The 16918-nt window shown below is 42.0% G+C and overlaps 1 protein-coding gene and 1 long non-coding RNA gene across 4 annotated transcripts; both read right to left on the bottom strand.

Moving 5' to 3' along the window:
• Positions 1-549: 549 nt before the first annotated feature.
• On the bottom strand, positions 550-10228 carry LOC311129818. 3 transcript variants are annotated; one of them, XR_014613314.1, is made up of 4 exons: positions 10147-10228; positions 8028-8095; positions 3421-3715; positions 550-3041 (listed from the first exon to the last, which is right to left on the bottom strand). It is a non-coding gene; the product is annotated as an uncharacterized lncRNA (long non-coding RNA). The 3 variants fall into 3 exon arrangements; XR_014613315.1 differs by lacking the exon at positions 10147-10228 and having other exon boundaries at positions 8028-8421; XR_014613316.1 differs by lacking the exons at positions 8028-8095; positions 10147-10228 and having other exon boundaries at positions 3421-5638.
• A 2536-nt stretch (positions 10229-12764) lies between these two features.
• Positions 12765-15578, bottom strand: abi3b (ABI family, member 3b). The gene is made up of 5 exons (XM_084165074.1): positions 15419-15578; positions 14872-15039; positions 14487-14666; positions 14027-14172; positions 12765-13832 (listed from the first exon to the last, which is right to left on the bottom strand). The coding sequence occupies exons 1-5, from the start codon at positions 15557-15559 to the stop codon at positions 12983-12985; spliced, it is 1485 nt and encodes a 494-aa protein (XP_084021200.1). The 5' UTR covers positions 15560-15578; the 3' UTR covers positions 12765-12982.
• Positions 15579-16918: the final 1340 nt, after the last annotated feature.

Below are 16918 nucleotides of genomic sequence, written 5' to 3'. Positions count from 1 at the left end.
TGTATATGAAGAGGTGGCTCTGAATCTAATTAATTGAATTTGGTAGCATACACAGCCTACCTTAGGAACAATTCATTCAAGACACTGTGACAAAGGGGATCTTACATTTACATTTAAGTCATTTAGCAGACGCTCTTATCCAGAGCGACTTACAGTTAGTGAGTGCATACATTATTGTTTTATTTTTCATACTGGCCCCCCGTGGGAATCGAACCCACAACCCTGGCGTTGCAAACGCCATGCTCTACCAACTGAACTACATCCCTGCTGGCCATTCCCTCCCCTACCCTGGACGGCGCTGGGCCAATTGTGCGCCGCCCCATGTGTCTCCCGGTCACGGCTGGCTACGACAAAGCCTGGATTTGAACCAGGATCTCTAGTGGCACAGCTAGCACTGCAATGCAGTGCCTTAGACCACTGCACCACTTGGGAGGACATCTTGGCAGTGTTTCACTCCTATATGGAGTGGATAATGTCTTTTGTTTTTAGATTTGCTGCAGCTTCTTCCTTGAGTGCTGTATCCGCATTAGAAAGAAACAGGAAGCATCATCAGGTATAAAAGTGTTGCATAGTTTTTTTTCTCATTTTGAATAGAAATTACATCAAAATAATGTACATTAATGTAAACAATATAATTTATATCAGCACTATTTGTCAAAATATGACAAATATAAAGGTGCATTAATTCACCATTATACCTTCTTCGCTAGAAACTCTTTCCAAAAGATAAAGAGAAAATACTCCATGCAGTGTTCATTTTGGCACTCTTTTTTTAGATTTAGTCTTTTCTTAGTCATTTTGACTAAAATATCATTAAGTCTTAGTCATATTTTTGTAATTTGAATAACTATTTAGTCTAGTTATTGTCAAAATGACAAAAACAGTGGGCCATTTTAGTCAAATAAATCCCCTTTCATTTTAGTTACATTGTAGTCACATCACATTTGCCTCAATTTATAGTAAACACAAATCACTTACTTCCATGTGCACAAACATACATAACATTGTCCTACTGACATATTTTTCTGCATAACATCCTATTCTCTTCCCAACAGCAGAAACATGACAAACATATATAATAATTATATTATATAAGAATTATCTGGCCATGTAAATTCCTAATTCAGCCTACATAGATATTGCACATTACATACAAAACAAACAGACAAGAGAGAGAGACAGACTCAATCACCAGATGGTGCCGCAAAGTATGGGTTGCACCTCCATCACTCGGTCGTGTCATTACCAATGTTATCAATGTTCCACAGATGCCACATTGATCTCCAAAAGTAGAACAGGGGCTAATGATTTTGGAAGAGAGCTAATAACTGTTTTGCCCAGTTATTAAAATGAGTCACTAAACCTCGAGTCTGAATCGAGTCCCAAGTTCCCTGTGCTCGAGTCCAAGTCACAAGTCGAGTCACAAGTCCCTATGGTTGAAGTCCGAGTCCCAGTGCTTGAGTCTGAGTCACTGGGTCCACACATTAACTCAAAATATAGTTATTTACCCGGTCAGATTTAGCGAGGTGTCTAGAATAACTTTGTCAATAAATTGTTTGCTATCCATTTTCCTTTCTGTGCCAGAAAATGTTTGCATATAGGCTACTGGTAGTTAGCTATAGCTAGCTAATGAAGTAACATGACTGAACAAGGTGTAGCCTAAACAACTGGTTAACGGTCCGGTCCGCAAGTAGCCTAGTTTTAGAATGACCTGCAATATGCTTTATGAATGTAAAATGTGGCCTGCCAGTGCACGATAGAAGAAAGATAAATGGAGCGCCGGTATTATGGGTCATGTCTTTTGAATGGTAGCCTAAAGGCTTAAATCAAGCCGTTTTCTCTGTGGAAAAGAGGGACACTTGACTACAGAACCTGTATATGAAATGCAGTGGGAAAAGTGGGAGGGTTGAAGGAGACTACAAATTCAAAGACTACTTTTCTATAGCCAACTCAATGCTGCTATTGTTTTTAATTTGGTAAAGCAGCTTGTATTTCTTAACCAGCAAAGAGTATTCTAGCTAAGAAGGCTGGTGGTGGTGACTGGTTAAGGTGAAGCAAGAGTATTGCCTGGGTGATGTGTATAATCAGAGGCGGAGCCAGAGTGGAGCCTGTCTGCCTGTCTGCCTGTCTGCCTGTCTGCCCACACTCATTGCTTGCTCCCCCACAACTCACCAGCTGATGAAGGCTGTGTTTGCTGTGCTGCTAATATTTATCGTGCTTATCACTGAAAAGCTCTCAATCTCTCCAAAAACTGTTGTCCAGTCCATTTAGTAGTCAGATTATAGTCACAGAGATAATTTTGTCTCATCTCGTTTTAGTCAACTGAAACAATCATTTTCGTAAAAAAAATTCTGGGGTCTATTTAGTCAGTTATAGTCTCGTCAATTGCTACTGAAAAATAGGTGTTTGACGAATATTTTAGTCACTATTTTTGTTGACGAAATTAACAATGACTACATGATGGCCCAGTCTTCTACACAAGCCAAACCAGATACTTTACAGTACAATGTCACGTCAGTGACCAAAATTGTTCAATTTAAATAAGATACCACTATACAGTATTTCAGGTCCCGAGTTTTCACTAACCGGGAACAACTCTAGGCCCCACCTGTATCACATAAATCCAAAGTTTCCTCAAAAACATAGATTAATCAGCATTGTTCTTTGGATGGCCTGCTTATGTATGTTCAGAGCTCTATATGAACCCAATGGAGTTAGCAGACATAGCCTGGTCCCAGATCTGTTTGTGCTGTCTATAGGTGTTGGCAAGACAGCACAAACAGATCTGGGACCAGGCTGTAGCAGTGCTGTGGGATAAAACGGAATTCTCGATTGTGCAAGTTGCGTCCATGTTAGGGTCTTGGTAACGGGGGTTGGGCATAACCTGGACTTGGGTGTAAGGGGGGTGAGACTGGGGGCAGTGGCGGATACCAGGCAGATGGAAGGTCATCTGGCACCACCACTGCTGAGTAGACAGGTGGTATGTCCTCTATCACCGCTCGGTAGGAAGGTGGAACGTCCTCTGAGTCCTTTGGGTCAAACTGCAATGGAGAGGAGTCAGGTTCATGTTAGTGCCAAGTTGAAAGGTTATAGTCACTGATACCTCTGTTTGTGTGTAGTTTCTGTTTCTTCAAGAGTAGTAGATCACTGAATGTGAAGTGATCATATGTTTCTAGTGGTTCGGTCACTGGACTGCTTAGAAGATTGCACTGCCTGTGTTTTTAAAAGCAAGTTCTTTTTTTCTATCTTGATTCAAGTGAAACATAGTGAGTACAGCATTCAGTCTGGTTTTGCAAGGCTGATGTTTCCACCCTAAATTACAAAATGGGGGAAAGCATTGACAGCCGCTGAATGTCTTTATAATCAAGATGTCTGTTGACAGTTTGAGGAGGTCAACCTAGCAGTGGAGTGATGTCGTACCGGAGTGTATGGTGGTGCGGGGTTGATGAGGTCCACTGAGCTATACGGCGGCAGTTCCCTATAGGGAGGTCTGTAGACAGTCGTGGGTAATGGTGGAGGGGTTGGGGCCCTTGAGGGCCGAGGAGGTCTACTGGGGGGCCTTGGCTCCTCTCTCCGTCCTTCTGTCCTCTCTTCTTCATGCATAGGGATGACATAGATAGAGGAGTCATCTGACTCTTCTTCCTGAGTGCACAGCCACTTGCTACGGCAACAAAGCAGGTACAGCGCTATGCATATGAAAGGCACGATAAAGAACCTGGGAATGGTAGTTTGAGGAATGTAGGATTTAGTCAGGAGTCAGACAGTCTACTAAAACCACAACTATATATTACACAACCTCTTAAACGTCCCTATATTTGGGGACCCTATTTGATTTTTATTATTCAGTCTGGTATGAGAACGGTAGCCCCTATCTGCAAAAGCAGGGTCTGCGGAAAGCTGAGTATCTTGGCTATTGATCGGTGCCTTCAAATCTTTGGTGTGACTTACTACCATATATGGGCATACGAATTTATAAGGGCAGGCCGAGCCGACGACCTCATTTCAAGACGCCTACTACCTACATTCTGGTTAGCGTTGTGAAGCATAAACAAAATAAACATGGAATATGTTGATACACACCGAAAGCCGGGACTCCACAGATCATGATGATATCTAATTTGTCTGCCTGTGAACTACTGTTACTGATCACCAGCCCCGAGAGTCAAAATGTTTATTTTACACAACGTTTTCACCAAACAGCAAACATCTTACAAGGTAAGCTTCGATTTGGTCTGTGTTTGAACTATAGCTACATGGGGGGTATCAAATTAATCCATAGGTTGGTAGGAACAAATCTAGCCTATTGCCATCTGATGATGTATGACTTAATGCAACATCGAATGTCCACTGAGTGACTATATCTTTGCGCATCAAAAATATGATGTTACCTGCTTACGCGCTGTAGGCGTCCATTACACAGGTGATTGGCTACTATGGCATCTTGACAGTCTTGTAGCCAATGAGATAAGCTTTCCAGGGATATGCAGTCAACCTGGGTGGGACAAAGCAAGGCCTAGAACCTTTTATGCGTAATGCAAACTATTGCTACCTGGCTCAGAGACTTAGAAACGTCCCATGACCACACCTGACAACACTTACTAAAATATCGGCCTATTTCTAGTTGTTAGGTCTATCAATCCCATTTTTTTCTGATATTGTTCACATGTTGTGGAAGCCATCTGATGTGTTTCCAGCTCTAGATATCAATAATTCACTTATAGCTTGTCAATGAAAGATGACTTTCAAAATAAGAAATTATAAAAACGGGTATTTTGTGTGTGCTTAACTTTGTGTATTCTGAACTATGTAACTCCTATCTATCTTCTGATCATTTCCTCGTAATCTCCCAGATGTCTTCTTTCCAAATATACCACGTTTTTGCATGACAGAATCATGTAATTACACATGAATAGCAGTTACTTTTGGGTATGTCTATTTAGGCGAAATCTGGATCGTCACTTAGTTTTGCTCGTTGACATCTTTGTTAAACTATTCCCTGTACTGTATATCATGAAATCATAATTTTAAGTGGTCTCTCTATTGCCAGGCGAAGTTGGGCAAGTCAAACTAATGAATGTGCTCTTTTGAATGGGATTGTGTAACATAGTGCTTTAGTACAGTACATTAACAAGGTGTAATTATAGACATGCGGTGATGGTACATTTATAATTATTTTCAAATTTTTTGTTTATTGGATAGGACAGAAGAAGAGAGTAAAAATAGAGGAGAAGGTGTGTTGAAATAGCAGTGGGCCAATTTCGAACCCATGCTGAAGCAGTATGCGTGATCCGGAGGCTGCTTGACCACCCTAGGTCAGATCTGCAATTATTTTTATAGTAATATAACAAAGAGCCTTTTCTAAATACAGCAACTCTTTTTGTCTTGTGTGAGGTCTGTTGCAATGCTTTGGTAGAAAATCTGCAGATATCAAAGAAACTAGAGGTAGGCTAACTTAAATGGGGAATCTGCAGTTCAAACAACTACAGTTTTGGTAAACAGTTGAGGGATGGGGCTGGAGAAATGTAACCACTCTCAAATTCATAGACATACAGTACCAGTCAAAGGTTTGGACACACCTACTCATTCAAGGGTTTTTCTTTATTTTTACTATTTTCTACATTGTAGAATAATAGTGAAGACATCAAAACTATGAAATAACACATATGGAATAATGTAGTAACCAAAAAAGTGTTAAACAAATCAAAATATATGTTATATTTGAGATTCTTCAAATAGCCACCCTTTGCCTTGATGACAGCTTTGCACACTCTTGGAATTCTCTCAACCAGCTTCACCTGGAATGCTTTTCCTACAGTTTTGAAGGAGTTCCCACTATAAAAGTAATCCTTCTACCTCCCCCACCCCCCCATAAAAAAAGTGGTTGTCCCACTGGCTATCATAAGTTGAATGCACCAATTTGTAAGTCACTCTGGATAAGAGTGTCTGCTAAATGTAGTAAGGTGGATTTACATGTAAATGTAAATAGAGTGAGCATTTGTTGGCTGCTTTTCCTTCACTCTGTGCTCCGACTCATCCCAAACCATCTCAATTGGGTTGAGGTCGGGGGATTGTGGAGGCCAGGTCATCTGATGCAGCACTCCATCACTCTCTTACTTGGTAAAATAGCCCTTACACAGCCTGGAGGTGTGTTGGGTCATTGTCCTGTTGAAAACAAATGATAGTCCCACTAAGCCCAAACCAGATGGGATGGCGTATCACTGCAGAATGCTGTGGTAGCCATGCTGGTTTAGTGTGCCTTGAATTCGAAATAGATCACAAACAGTGTCACCAGCAAAGCACCCCCACACCATAACACCTCCTCCTCCGTGCTTTATGGTGGGAACTACACATGCAGAGATCATCCGTTCACCCATACCACGTCTCACAAAGGACAAATTTCCACCGGTCTAATGTCCATTGCTCATGTTTCTTGGCCGAAGCAAGTCTCTTCTTCTTTGCAGCAATTCGACCATGAAGGCCTGATTCACGCAGTCTCCTCTGAACAGTTGATGTTGAGATGTGTCTGTGACTTGAACTCTGTGAAGCATTTATTTGAGCCGCAATTTCTGAGGCTGGTAACTCTGGGACTTCCATAATGAACCTATCCTCTGCAGCAGAGGTAACTCTGGGTCTTCCATTCCTGTGGCGGTCCTCATGAGAGCCAGTTTCATCATAGTGCTTGATGGTGTGGTCCTCTGTAGCTCAGCTGGTAGAGCATGGCGCTTGTAACGCCAGGGTAGTGGGTTCGATCCCCGGGACCACCCATACATAAAAATGTATGCACGCATGACTGTAAGTCGCTTTGGATAAAAGCGTCTGCTAAATGGCATATTATTATTATTATTATTATGGTTTCTGCGACTGCACTTGAAGAAACTTTCAAAGTTCTTCACATTTTCCATATTGACTGACCTTCATGTCTTAAAGTAATGATGGACTGTCATTTCTCTTTGCTTATTTGAGCTGTTCTTGCCATAATATGGACTTGGTCTTTTACCAAATAGGGCTATCTTCTGTATACCCCCCACTACCTTGTCATAACACAACTGATTGGCTCAAACGCATTAAGAAGGAAATAAATTCTACAAATTAACTTTTAAGAAGGCACACCTGTTAATTGAAATGCATTCCAGGTGACTACCTCAAGAAGCTGGTTGAGAGAATGCCAAGTGTGTGCAAAGCTGTCATCAAGGCAAAGGGTGGCTATTTGAAGAATCTCAAATATAAAATATATTTAGATTTGTTTAACACTTTTTTGGTTACTACATGATTCCATATGTGTTATTTCATAGTTTTGATGACTTCACTATTATTCTACAATGTAAAAAATAGTAAAAATAAAGAAAAACCCTTGTATGAGTAGATGTGTATGAAAACAAAAATGTATGCACTCACTAACTGTAAGTCGCTCTGGATAAGAGCGTCTGCTAAATGACTAAAATGTAAATGTGATGTGTCCAAACTTTTGACTGGTAGTGTATATAGCTATGGATGCAAGGACTGAACATCCATGAGATCAAAATAATAGCTATAATTTGTACGCCAAATTCATCACATTTTATATTAAACTTTTATATTTGGATATTGTCTTTTGAAAATTATAAACTGGGTGGTTCAAGCCCTGAATGCTGTTTGGCTGAAAGCCGTGGTATATCAGACCATATACCATGGGTTTGACAAAACAGTAATTTTTACTGTTCTAATTACGTTAGTAATCAGTTTATAATAGCAATAAGGCACCTCAGGGGTTTGTGGTATATGGCCAATATGCCATGGCTAAGTGCTGTATCTAGGCACTCCGTGTTGCGTCGTGCATAAGAACAGCCCTTAGCCGTGGTAGATTGGCCATATACCAGACCCTTCATGCCTTATTGCTTAAATATAACCTCATGTTATTGCACACATACTGTTGTAATGTGTAGTATACAGTACATCCACATTTGTGTATTAATTGGAACATCAGTATGTTTGTTTCCCTTTGGTAGAGGTGATCACAAAAAATATGAAAAAGATAAATGAAGACTTACTTTATTATATCAAGTAACCAACTGTCAATCTGCATGATGCACAGTCTGTTGTTGTGACAGGCCTCGGTCTCCATGTGGAGAATACATGAAAGAGAATTCTAAAGTACAGTTCAAGGAAATTCCTTACATTTCTATTCAGCAGCCTTCTCATCATTATAACTTTCAAAAGATCTATGTGAACCAACAGTAAGCGCTTGTCAATCGGTCATGTTCAATTCCTATTCAATGTCAGAATCAGCTTCATGACCCAGAAATAACCCATCTCAACGCCTTTTTGTGACCGGTTGAGAACCACTTACATAGTACATTCTCAGAAGTCATTTCATTTTCTAGGTGCCCCAGATTACATAAAATGTACAGTACCAGTCAAAAGTTTGGACACACCTACTCATTCAAGGGTTTTTCTTTATTTTTACTATTTTCTACATTGTAGAATAATAGTGAAGACATCAAAACTATGAAATAACATATATGGAATTATGTAGTAACCAAAAAAGTGTTAAACAAATCAAAATATATTTTATATTTGAGATTCTTCAAATAGCCACCCTTTGCCTTGATGACAGCTTTGCAGACTCTTGGCATTCTCTCAACCAGTTTCGACCATGAAGGCCTAATTCACACAGTCCCCTCTGAACAGTTTATGTTGAGATGTGTCTGTGACTTGAACTCTGTGAAGCATTTATTTGGGCTGAAATTTCTGAGGCTGTGGTAACTCTAATGAACGTATCCTCTGCAGGAGAGGTAACTCTGGGTCTTCCATTCCTGTGATGGTCCTCATGAGAGCAAGTTTCATCATAGCGCTTGATGGGTTTTGCGACTGCACTTGAAGAAACTTTCAAAGTTCTTGAAATGTTCCGTATTGACTGACCTTCATGTCTTAAAGTAATGATGGACTGTCATTTCTCCTTGCTTATTTGAGCTGTTCTTGCCATAATATGGCTTTGGTGTTTTACCAAATAGGGCTATCTTCTGTATACCCCCCTACCTTGTCACAACACAACTGATTGGCTCAAACGCATTAAGAAGGAAAGAAATTCCACAAATTAACTTTTAAGAAGGTACACCTGTTAATTGAAACCCATTCCAGGTGACTACCTCATAAAGCTGGTTGAGAGAATGCCAAGAGTGTGCAAAGCTGTCATCAAGGCAAAAGGTGGCTATTTGAAGAATCTCAAATCTCAAATATATTTTGATTTGTTTAACACTTTTTGGGTTACTACATAATTCCATATGTGTTATTTCATAGTTTTGATGTCTTCACTGTTATTCTACAATGTAAAAAATAGTACAAATAAAGAAAAAACGTTGAATGAGTAGGTGTGTCCAAACTTTTGACTGGTAGTGTAGGTAAGAATTACACAAGTCTATCAAGTCTGCTTCCTTGAAATGTATTCTAAAGGCCAAACGCAGCGGACTTTGAGCAGGCCACTGATCACTGATCAGCAGAGATAGATGTGACCAGGGGTGTATTTATTACGGAAACGGTTTACCGTTAAAGAATCAATCGGAAGCAAACAGAGCAAACGGAACGAAACGGGAAGGGACTTACCTGAATTTGTCCATTAGAAACTCTTGTTTACGTTTTCCTTTTGAAGTAAACAGTTTATGTTGCTAAATGTTTTGCAACAGACAAAACGTTTTGCAACAGAATCGGCGTAATGATTACACCCCTGAAGTCACAGACAACCGAATAAGCTACATTTAATTGTACTAATTTGACCTCTTTTACAAATTAAAACAAGTAAACTGGAGCATAAACCTTTGACCCTTTTGTCCATAAATGCCCAATGACAAAGCCCCTGTCAACAGCCCTTTAATACAATGCTACAAGCTAATGGAAAAGTTGTGCTAAAAAGCACGCTTTATATACTGTTACAAAGAGGGAGGCGTAGTTTTTATGCTGCCTCCCTCTACCAAACCATGACCATGTTAAAATAATTGAACTGGGTTGAATGAATTTGGTACTTGTATGATGTACTAATGTACTTCAAGGTCTAAATGAAAATCAGTTGGATTTGGAGTAAGACAACAGTCATACAATAGCATGCCACCAATGCATGATTACTACATTATTACTGCTTTTCATATTAATAGATGTATTCAAAATGCACCTTACCTTAACAACCAAGACCTCTGAATGTACAGTAACCTGTATGTCAACCTGTGAGTTGCTTTCATAATCTGTCACAGGAAGTACGCAAATACAAACACTTTTACAGCCGTTATTGACCTGTTCGATGACACAGCACCCTAAGCCTGTTTACTGTCAGGTACTATCAGTGACTCACAACACTTTGAAGCTACATCGGCATCCCAAATGGCACCCTATTCTCTATTTAGTGCACTACTTTTGACCAGAACTGTACCCATAGGGCTCTGGTCAAAAGTAGTGCACTATATAGGGAATAGGATGCTATTTGGGACATAGCCTACATCGGCCAATTGCTTTGAGGCACATAAAATGGAGACTGAAATGGAGATAATGCTATTAAACATACTGTATAAGAGATATGATATACACTGCTCAAAAAAATTAAGGGAACACTAAAATAACACATCCTAGATCTGAATGAATGAAATAATCTTATTAAATACTTTTTTCTTTACATAGTTGAATGTGCTGACAACAAAATCACACATAAATTATCAATGGAAATCAAATTTATCAACCCATGGAGGTCTGGATTTGGAGTCACCCTCAAAATTAAAGTGGAAAACCACACTACAGGCTGATCCAACTTTGATGTAATGTCCTTAAAACAAGTCAAAATGAGGCTCAGTAGTGTGTGTGGCCTCCACGTGCCTGTATGACCTCCCTACAACGCCTGGGCATGCTCCTGATGAGGTGGCGGATGGTCTCCTGAGGGATCTCCTCCCAGACCTGGACTAAAGCATCCGCCAACTCCTGGACAGTCTGTGGTGCAACGTGGCGTTGGTGGATGGAGCGAGACATGATGTCCCAGATGTGCTCAATTGGATTCAGGTCTGGGGAACGGGCGGGCCAGTCCATAGCGTCAATGCCTTCCTCTTGCAGGAACTGCTGACACACTCCAGCCACATGAGGTCTAGCATTGTCTTGCATTAGGAGGAACCCAGGGCCAACCGCACCAGCATATGGTCTCACAAGGGGTCTGAGGATCTCATCTCGGTCCCTAATGGCAGTCAGGCTACCTCTGGCGAGCACATGGAGGGCTGTGCGGCCCCCCAAAGAAATGCCACCCCACACCATGACTGACCCACCGCCAAACCGGTCATGCTGGAGGATGTTGCAGGCAGCAGAACGTTCTCCACGGCGTCTCCAGACTCTGTCACGTCTGTCACATGTGCTCAGTGTGAACCTGCTTTCATCTGTGAAGAGAACAGGGTGCCAGTGGCGAATTTGCCAATCTTGGTGTTCTCTGGCAAATGCCAAACGTCCTGCATGGTGTTGGGCTGTAAGCACAACCCCCACTTGTGGACGTCGGGCCCTAATACCACCCTCATGGAGTCTGTTTCTGACCGTTTGAGCAGACACATGCACATTTGTGGCCTGCTGGAGGTCATTTTGCAGGGCTCTGGCAGTGCTCCTCCTGCTCCTCCTTGCACAAAGGCGGAGGTAGTGGTCCTGCTGCTGGGTTGTTGCCCTCCTACGGCCTCCTCCACGTCTCCTGATGTACTGGCCTGTCTCCTGGTAGCGCCTCCTTGCTCTGGACACTACGCTGACAGACACAGCAAACCTTCTTGCCACAGCTCGCATTGATGTGCCATCCTGGATGAGCTGCACTACCTGAGCCACTTGTGTGGGTTGTAGACTCCGTCTCATGCTACCACTAGAGTGAAAGCACCGCCAGCATTCAAAAGTGACCAAAACATCAGCCAGGAAGCATAGGAACTGAGAAGTGGTCTGTGGTCACCACCTGCAAAACCAGTTCTTTATTGGGGGTGTCTTACTAATTGCCTATAATTTCCACCTGTTGTCTATTCCGGTAGCTTAGTGGTTAAGAGCGTTGTGCCAGTAATCGAAAGGTCACTGGTTCTAATCCCCACGCCGACTAGGTGAAAAATCTGTCGATGTGCCCTTGAGCAAGGCACTTAACCCTAATTGCTCATGTAAGTCGCTCTGGATAAGAGCGTCTGCTAAATGACGTAAATGTAAATCTATTCCATTTGCACAACAGCATGTGAAATGTATTGTCAATCAGTGTTGCTTCCTAAGTGGACAGTTTTATTTCACAGAAGTGTGATTGTCTTGGAGTTACATTGTGTTGTTTAAGTGTTCCCTTAATTTTTTTGAGCAGTGTATATATGTAAGACTATTAGAGGGAGGGAAATTAAGAATAAAAGGATCATGAGAAAAACAAGGGGTCCACGTTAAGGCATGTAACTGAGGAATGCAGCCTGGGCATTGTTGGGACACGTTCGGGGTAGTTTGAATGAGCTGCTTTACATCGGTAGGAATGTGCACTTTTGGAGGGGATTTTGTGAAAGATATGTAGGCTACAGTAGCCTGGTCCCAGATCTGTTTGTGTTGTATGGTCTTCGTAGTGGTATTGTTGTTGTCAAATGAATATTAGAGTAAGTATATAACTGTATAACTGAATTACCGTATAACGGAATAACTGTATAACGGAATAACTGTATAACAGAATAACTGTATAATTGAATGACTGAATAACTGTATAACTGAATGGAGGACCATAACATAACACTGGTGGCCATAGAGGTAATTTCTGCAATACACAACAAAGCAAAATATAGATGTAAAAACTTAATTTTATGCAGAATCCTGTCATCAATATACTTGCAAATTGAAATAAATCAAATTTTGTTTTATACATATTCATAAAAACTCAATCATGATCACACACTCTATACCTGTTACATACCATATTCAGTTCAATTCATTGCTGTGCCATGTTATCATGTAATCCTTACATAGCAGAAGGTAGATAGGGAAGACATAACAATATACGTTATGGAAGAGGAGGAGGTGGGGGTGGTGGAGGAGGTGGGGGCACCTTAGTGGAGGTACCAGGGAGAGGAGGAGGTGGTGGAGGAGGAGGAGGAGGAGGAGGAGGAGCATTACCCATTGAACCAGGTGGAGGAGGCGGAGGAGGGGGGAAGCTATTTGATGAGCTGGGAGGAGGGGGGAAGCTATTTGATGAGCTGGGAGGAGGTGGAGGAGGAGGTGGAGCATTACCCATTGAACCAGGTGGAGGTGGAGGGAGTAAGCTATTTGATGAGCTGGGAGGAGGTGGAGGAGGAGGTGGAGCATTACCCATTGAACCAGGTGGAGGAGGTGGAGGAGGAGGAGGGGGGAAGCTATTTGATGAGCTGGGAGGAGGTGGAGGAGGAGGAGGGGGGTAGCTATTTGATGAGCTGGGAGGAGGTGGAGGAGGAGGTGGAGCATTACCCATTGAACCAGGTGGAGGAGGTGGAGGAGGAGGAGGGGGGAAGCTATTTGATGAGCTGGGAGGAGGTGGAGGAGGAGGTGGAGCATTACCCATTGAACCAGGTGGAGGTGGAGGGAGTAAGCTATTTGATGAGCTGGGAGGAGGTGGAGGAGGGGGTGGCGGAGAGGGAACATTAGGGGATGCATTCGGTGTAGGAGGAGGGAGGTTATACGATGAGGTCATGGAGGGTGTAGGAGGAGGAGGTGGAGGAGGACCAGTGCCCATGGAGCCAGGTGGTGGAGGAGGAGGAGGTGAGATGTTGGAGTCAAACGTGGATCCAGGAGGGGGTGGTGGGCAGTCTTGGGTGAGGTTTGAGGAGGCTGGCACGGTGGGCACTGATGGTAGGGCCACATTAATGCCAAGATTGGACCTGGGAGGGTAGAATGAGAAGGTTCCATTCAATGAATGTATCCCCTTTATATTTGAGACAGTTAAAGCGATGTAATACTAACAGGTGTTACTGGTTATAAGGGCATTATTGGATTTCATGATGAGTTTAACTACAGTATGCTAACTGGTCCATATCCCATCACCACTCACCACCCTAACTAGTGCTGTGCTTACCTATAGAGATCCTTATTGACGCTGGCTGAGGAGGGTTCCCCAGGCTGGGTATCAGGAGCAACAGGACACGCCACAGGGCCACAGCTCCCTGTACTCCGCACGCTCTCTGTGGTCCCTGTTCTTTTCCGAGGCTGCAACTCATTGAGCTGGGGAAGACAATACATTGAGAAAAACACCACAACAATATTACTGCTCTAAAGTCATCATCATCTAGATGGCCCAATAGCATTGCTCTGGCGGGATTGAATTACAGACAAAGTAAGTAGGTGCTAATAAGTAACTAAGTGCTAGTAAGTCTAATGACAGTAATGTAGACTGCTATTTATTATCTGTGGACAGTCTTGTTTATGTGCTGCTGGCATTGTAGAATCAATATCATATTACAAAACAACTAAAATCTATGCTAAGTCTAATGGGATAAATGTATCCATAAGGGAAACATTGTCCCAGCTGTCCTCACATTAAAGCTGTGGCCCAGTGTGTCCAGTTCGGTGAAGGATATCGATCTTCTGATGTAGCAACCCTCCGGCTCCCGGCCAGCTTTGGGAGGGCTCATTAATTTGGTGCAAGCCAACTTCGTTACTATGGTGAAAACTCCCATCTCTCTCCGAGACACCTTCTCCTGATGGATAGCTACAGCCTGGGAGATAGCACAGGTATTACAACACTGAGTTTGGGTCCCAAATGGCACCCTGTTACCTATATAGTGAGGTAGTGCACTATATATGGAATAGGGTGCCATGTGGGACGCGAAACTGTACTGTACTTCGTCTATTGAGCAAAAGTCCCATACTGCACTGTAGTCTCATGAACTAACTGACCCATAAAGTGGCAGTGTTTCTCACCAGAGAGAGGAGGTTGAGGGAGTTCTCCATGTCTTTCAGCTGCATGGCCTGGGTGTCCAGCAGTCTCAGGACAGAAGTGGCTAGGCTGTTGATCTGGTAGGCCACACTGGCCAAAGCCTGAGTGGTCAAAGCCTTGGTCTCCTCCAAACCCCTCCATGTGTCCACATCCTTAATCATTTTTCAAGCATTATTTTCTTGGCAAAGATATGGTATATCAAAACTTCTTACAGTGTTCCTATACTTTTCGACACAGTCAGAATACTATGATATACAGAAAAGGGCACAACTTGCCCTTTCATATGCCTCTATGTTCCCTCAAAACGTATAGGCCTAAGGCTTTAACTTAAAATGTATAATGTTTTATAACTACGTTATAAAGAAGGCATTGTACAGTTTTTGTTCCAAAGACAGAAATAGAAAGATCACACTAAGCAAGTAAAAGTAATTCACAATTTCCCCAAAATATATTCAATAAACAAATAAATAGACTAAGCCTATTAGAAGAATTAAGTTAGTTAATTCTGTTATCATTGCCAAAAATGCTCACCTGTAGGCCTAAATAATTATTTTCACAGTAATCGGCCACTTTGTGAAGGTTGTTGTAGTTGTCAATAAGAGCTTTTCTCGACGTGGGAGCCTCTTTTAATATTTGCGTAGCAAGTTCAGAACACTTATTTTTCGCTGTCATTTTGGACTTTGTTCGATCCGGAAAGAATGTGCAGAAGTTAACTCCAAAGTAAAGGTGTGTCAAACTCGGTGGGTGTGTTCTTATTTCAATAGTCGAGGAGGACGAACGAAAGCGTCCCGCCAGCAAGCCAGACTACAGGGGTGCATTCATTACTCCAATTCCGTTGCAAAAAGTTTGATTTTTTTGCAAAACGTTTTGCAACGGAAACAGTTTACTCCAAACGGAAAACGTTTTGCAACGAAAACGAGTGTTTCTATTAGACAAATGCAGGTAGGTCCCTCCCCGTTTCGTTCCGTTTGCTGAGTTTGGTTCCGTTTGGTTCCTAGAGTAAACCGTAAACGGCTTCCGTTGCAAAACGTTTTGCAATAGACCAAACGTTTTGCAACGGAGTCCGACTATGAAGACACTCCAGCTGAAGTGACACAGGCGAGGCATGCTGTTGCAAGGAGTTGCTGCTGAATGCGGAATAACCGCAGGGTATGAGTTTTGGCTCCAACTAGGCTACGGTGTTAATATTATAGGCTAAACTTAATAACCAACCATACGATTTAGCACGGTGGATAATAATCTAATTAGGTAGCCGAAAGCTAGGCTACTTGGATAATCATCATTTTATACAGTGAAATTATTAAATTTATAGGCCTACGTTTTTAATGTCAGCACCCAATATTTATATTTTTATTTAATTAACAACATTGCTTAGGCTCGCCTTTTTGGTTATTTTTCTAACCTAGTCTTTATTTCAAAGACCCCAATGAAAGGAAAAGTACAAGGTCCATAAATACATGGACAAGATAAAGCTATAGCCTACTCTACTGAACCTCCACTAGAGGTCAGTCTTATAATGCATTTTCTACTATGGCCTCAGCAGTTCAAATAGGTCCCTTCTCATTAGCTACCTGCCTGCCTGCATTCCTGTCTGTGTGTCCATCTATCTTTTTGGGCTATGTGGCTAATTCTCTCTATACATCCATCTAAATCAATAGCCTACTCTATCTCCATAATGGCATAAAATGATGATAATAGTCAAATCTATGTTTTTACATAAAAAACCTTGTGCGTCCATAAAGGGTGCTTCCTCCTGTCTATGTGCTGCATTGTAAGGTACCTTCCTTCTTGCCATCATCCATAGATAGGCTCCTAACAAACAAGCCTGCAGCGAAGATTGTAAATCAATCAATTAATCAATCAAATGCATTTATAAAGCCCTTTTTACATCAGCAGATGTCACAAAGTGCTATACAGAAACCCAGCCAAAAACCCCAAACAGCAAGCAATGCAGATGTAGAAGCACAGTGGCTAGGAAAAACTCCCTAGAAAGGCAGGAACCTAGGAAGAAACCTAGAGAGGAACCAGGCT

Source organism: Coregonus lavaretus (assembly GCF_964263955.1).
Source record: "Coregonus lavaretus genome assembly, chromosome: 1".
Taxonomy (NCBI): domain Eukaryota; kingdom Metazoa; phylum Chordata; class Actinopteri; order Salmoniformes; family Salmonidae; genus Coregonus; species Coregonus lavaretus.
Note: the sequence above shows the minus strand (reverse complement) of the source record. Positions and strands in the feature narration are given on the sequence as shown.